This window comes from Seriola dumerili, unplaced genomic scaffold (genome assembly GCF_002260705.1).
Source record: "Seriola dumerili isolate Sdu_G_001 unplaced genomic scaffold, Sdu_1.0 BDQW01000036.1, whole genome shotgun sequence".
Lineage (NCBI taxonomy): Eukaryota > Metazoa > Chordata > Actinopteri > Carangiformes > Carangidae > Seriola > Seriola dumerili.
This window is the reverse complement of record NW_019174291.1, coordinates 4,672,645-4,677,523: the sequence shown is the minus strand read 5'-3', so window position 1 is coordinate 4,677,523 and position 4,879 is coordinate 4,672,645. Positions and strand designations below refer to the sequence as shown.

The 4,879-nt window shown below is 47.0% G+C and overlaps 1 protein-coding gene across 1 annotated transcript; it reads right to left on the bottom strand.

The window, feature by feature from the left end:
- Positions 1 to 3,500: 3,500 nt before the first annotated feature.
- Positions 3,501 to 4,418, bottom strand: LOC111216818 (olfactory receptor 52K1-like). Its single transcript, XM_022738428.1, has one exon. The coding sequence runs from the start codon at positions 4,416 to 4,418 to the stop codon at positions 3,501 to 3,503; it is 918 nt and encodes a 305-aa protein (XP_022594149.1).
- Positions 4,419 to 4,879: the final 461 nt, after the last annotated feature.

Here is a 4,879-nt window from a genome sequence, read left to right as displayed (position 1 = left end):
AAGCTATGCGACCTACCAGTGAGAACAATGCGTTTAGATGCCTTCGGACGTTCTCTGGCCATCTCCCCACCCCAGCAGGTGAGGAGAGCTTTGAACACTGGCTCGAGCAGGCTCGCCTGATGATTGAAGAGTGTGACTGTTCTGTCAGAGAGAAGCGAAAGCGAATAGTAGAGAGCTTAAAGGGGCCTGCACTGGAGATCATCCAGGCTGTATGGCTAAATAACCCGGATGCTAGCCCCGAGTGTTATGTAGAGGCTTTAGAGAGTGCATTTGGGACCCCTGAGTCTGGTGAAGACTTGTATTTCGCTTTCAGGAGCCTCCATCAGCAGCACGGAGAAAAGCTATCAGACTTCTTGAGGCGGGTGGAGCGCTCACTGACCAAAGTGGTGCAGAGAGGGGGTCTCCCCGGTCACAGAGTAGATCGTGCCCACATTGACCAACTGCTGAGTCAGACATCATGCTATTACAGCTGAGACTGAGAGAAAGGAGGGAGAGACCCCTGACCTTCCTGAAGCTGCTAAATGAGATTCAGGAGGAGGAAGAATACGAGATGGCCCGGCGTAAGTTAAACACTACAGTGAGACAAGTAAAAGTTGGAGAGGAGACTAAAGCCAAATCAACAGAGGTTCAGGAGCTAAAAGCAGAGATCAAAGAGCTACGCTCTGAGCTTAAAGAGTTAACTGTAAAACCAACCAAGAAAGTTACAGATACTGGGGCAGAAAGTGAAGTCCAGCAGTTAAGGCAGCAAGTGCAACAGTTACAACACCAGTTAACTGTTATGTCTGTATCACAACAGACATGAAAAAGAAAGATGGGAGAGCCAAATATGGCAAAGTGGTGAAACCATACAATGTAAAAGACCCTGAAAGTTTTTTCTGTTATCGGTGTGGTGAGAATGGTCACATCGCCACTCACTGCTCAGCCCCTGAGAACACAGCCAAAGTAATTCAGAGACTCCTCGGAGCACTTCGCAAGAATAAGGAGGAAAAGGGGATGTCCAAAGGCTCTGCTGAATCTAAAGAGGTTGGTTCAGTCAAGAAAAGCTCAGTACACACATCCTCACATTGTGGTTTGCCAGAAGGGCTGGTTGGCCCATCTATGATGGCCAACGTCACCATTGAAGGACAGCCTTGTAGAGCCCTTTTAGATAGCGGCTCTCGAGTCACCATTATATTTGAGAGCTGGTACTCCCGATAACTCCCCAATGTGCCCATCCTTCCTCTCACAGACCTCGCCATATGGGGCCTGAGTGATTCTAACTACCCATACAAGGGGTATGTAGCAGTTGAGCTGGGGCTTCCCCCTAATTCAAAGGAAGCTGAAGAGGCAGTCTCTATCTTGGCTCTAGTATGCCCTGACCCAACAAGTCCAGACCCAGTCCCCGCCATTATCGGCACCAACACAAAGAAACTGCGATCCTTGCTCACTCACTGTGAAGAGTTTGAAGATAAGGATGAGGTTCATTCACTGAGAATAGATACTCTCCCTGCAGAGCACCTCTCATCCTCTAGGGCCCTACCACAGAGCGTGGTTGGGCAAGTGAAGTGGCAAGGCCCCGGGTCTCTCACCATTCCCCCAGGGGCAGTGCATTATGCTGTCTGCAAAGTAGAGCAACAGCAGCCCATGGGCAAAAGTATCCTGATGGTAGAGGCTGATGAAACCACAAACCTCCCAGCTGGTGTACTGGTTCCACCTGTTGTGCTGCCACCTTCTGCGATGGATACCAATGGGTTCACACTCCTGCTGAGAAATGAATCCCAAAAAGAGACTGCTGTCCCTATTGGCACAGTGCTGGCACAGGTGTACCTGGTGGACACTGTCACCGAGTTAAAGAAGACCTCTGCCCAAGACGGGTCTATTGATCCTGAGCTGTTCAACTTTGGGGACTCTCCCATCCCTGAATTGTGGAAAGCCAGGTTAGCCACAAAGCTAGCCGAGAGAGCCAACGTCTTTTCATTGGAAGAGTGGGACGTCGGCTTAGCAAAATGTGTGACTCACCACATACGGCTGCGAGACACTAGGCCATTCAGGGAGAGATCTCGCAGAATCGCCCCAGCCGACATTGAGGATGTTAGGCGCCATCTTCAAGAACTTTTGGCAGCCGGAATAATCAAAGAGTCACGGAGTCCGTATGCATCTCCGATTGTCATAGTACGAAAAAAGAATGGCAAAGTACGAATGTGCATTGACTATCGGCTGCTGTCTGTAGGTGAGGGGGTGGGACATAGTGGGATGTTTGATTGAGGTGAGCAAAGCGAGGTGAAGAGGGACACGAGTTACCTTGACCGAGTCCGTGCTGGAGTGATTTGGTGGACCAGAGTTTTATTTTTGTGGGGAAACGACCAGTTTACCTGACGTGAAGAACTTTGAGACCATCCGCGAGGTAATTATGAGCATATGAGTGTTTTTGAAAACTGTGATTAAGTTATACAGTGTAAAACGAACTGTTAACGCTAACCGCGATTAGCCGTTAGCTTTAGCCTAGAGCCTGTGTGGTTAGCTTGCTCTCTGCTCTGTATAAACATGCTTGGTTAACTTGAGCTAAGGCTAAATCGGCATGAAGCAGCCTGTGGACTTGGAATTTAGCTTGTGTATTTAATTTAGGAGGAGAAGACGGACGTTTTGACGGCATTAAAGAGGGAAGCAAAGCTCCTGTGAACTACGTAGGATCTGCATCCTTCTTGCTGTGTGTGTGAGCTGTGGATCGCGTCGGCCCGCTTTGACTTGTGTGTGAGCTGCTGCTGCTGCGCCCTGGCGGTGATCGGTTCATCCCCTTTTCCCTACTAACTGTCGGGAGCTGTGAGTATTGGATTTGCACATGCCTTTTATTTTCTTCTGCTTGATAAAAGTGAAGCGGCCAGTTTGTTTTAGGCCACAACGCACCCAAGCTACGACACAGGCCTGCAACAGGGGGGTTCAATAACTGGCAGAGACCGTTGTGGATCAAGTGTGTGTGTGTGAGTGCGTGTGGGTCCATCATATTCCTTAATTTAATGTTTTGTTTCATTTTATGTGATGTTTGGACATAAGAGACTGAATAACAGTTAAACGGGTACTATTTCTGTTGAATATTAACACTCTCACTTAACCCAAGGGATTTATGTAATTTTCTTTTATTTGTTTTGAGCGTAAAACATTGCGACTAAAGAGTCTTTACATTTCAGGTTTTGGGATTGTGTGGTGTTTTATTTGGTTTAACGCATAAAACAAAGGGAATATCATAAGAATAACCCAGGCCCCCCCTATATGTACATAGGTGGGTGTTACAATAATGTCATAATATAATGTTGATGTAAACAGCTAAACTTTGACCCATCTCAAAATGTTGTGTTAGAATATATATAATGTTGACGATGGCAATATTTTTATTTTTGTCATTCCTAACTTTTCACTTACTTTTTATTTTCTGTTAGAAATGAGCTTCCATACAGGAGACACTGATGTGTTGGAAAACATATAAATTCTAATGTTTGCTTAAGAATAATTCAGTGGACAAAGCATCAACATGTCAGTGTCTTCAGGATGTGTTGTCGTATCTCTGTGGTCCTGATGCCGTAGATGATCGGGTTGAAGCAGCTCGGGAAGAACAGGTACATGATGCTGAAGAAAACCCGAACAGCTGCAGGGAGACCATTTCTGATCCGGTAGGACAGGAAAGCAGTGAGTACGATGGTCAGGGTGACGGCCATGACCACGATGTGGGTGACACATGTGTGAAGAGCTTTGACACCTGACTTACCAGAACTCAGTACAGAGCTGAATATGACTATGTAGGAGGTGGTGATGAGGAAGAAATCCACCACAGGGATGAGGAACACTGAGGTCAACCCCACCAGACTGTTGATGGTGGTTCTACCACAGGCCAGCTCCACCAAGGCCATGTGCTCACAGAAACAGTGGTCTATTACATTTCTTAAGCAAAATGGGAGCCTCCCTGCTAAAGTCACTACCACCAAGACCACAAACACATTTCTGATCATAAGAGGGATCATAAATTTGAGAAATCTAGGTAGTGCCATACATTCACGGTAGTAGAGTGGTGTGCAGATGGCGAAGTAGCGGTCCAGTGCCATCCACAGCAGCAGAGTTGACTGAAAAGCTCCCAAGAAGTGAACAAAATACATCTGAACCAGGCAACCAATCAGAGAGATTCCCCTCCAGTCAAACAGGAAGCTCAGCAGCATGTTGGGGACGAAAAACAGAGGGAGGCTCAGGTCCACGCACGCCATGCCAGCGATGAGGATGTACATCGGGGAGTGGAGGCTTCTCTGTGAGATGATGATGTACAGCAGCAGGGAGTTGGCTGACAGCGACACGATGAACATGATGCAGAATGGGATGAAGAGGACGGGCCTCAGAGCTCCCAGTTCACTGAAGCCATCGAGGATGAAATGTTTGTGTGAGGAGACGTTGTCCATCCTCCTCTTCTCCTACAACCTCCTCGTCCAGGGTTTCAGTTCAATCAGCCTGAGAACAGAGACACATTCATCTGTGAAGTCAGTTCAGTTATCCACAGCTGCAGAATATGTCTTTGTAACCTGCTTTCCATTTGCACACAACCACTAAAGAAATGGTGACCCACACTACGTTCATCTTTCATTGTTACAACACAATCTGAAATCTCACTTCTTCAAGCACACAGTCTGTAATCCAGATATAAATACACACATAATATTTATGGTAGTGAACTGCTCTGTGAGGACACCTGTGCTGTGACATTTAGCATCAATCAAATGTAAAATGTAACTTTTAGTTGATGTGTCACACACACAGCTGGAGACACAGATACACACGCAGCTCTCTATCTCTCCTCACAGGACTCAGTGACACCCTGACAGCTCATCCTGGGTGCTGATTGAAAGTTTGGATCCAGTTCGAG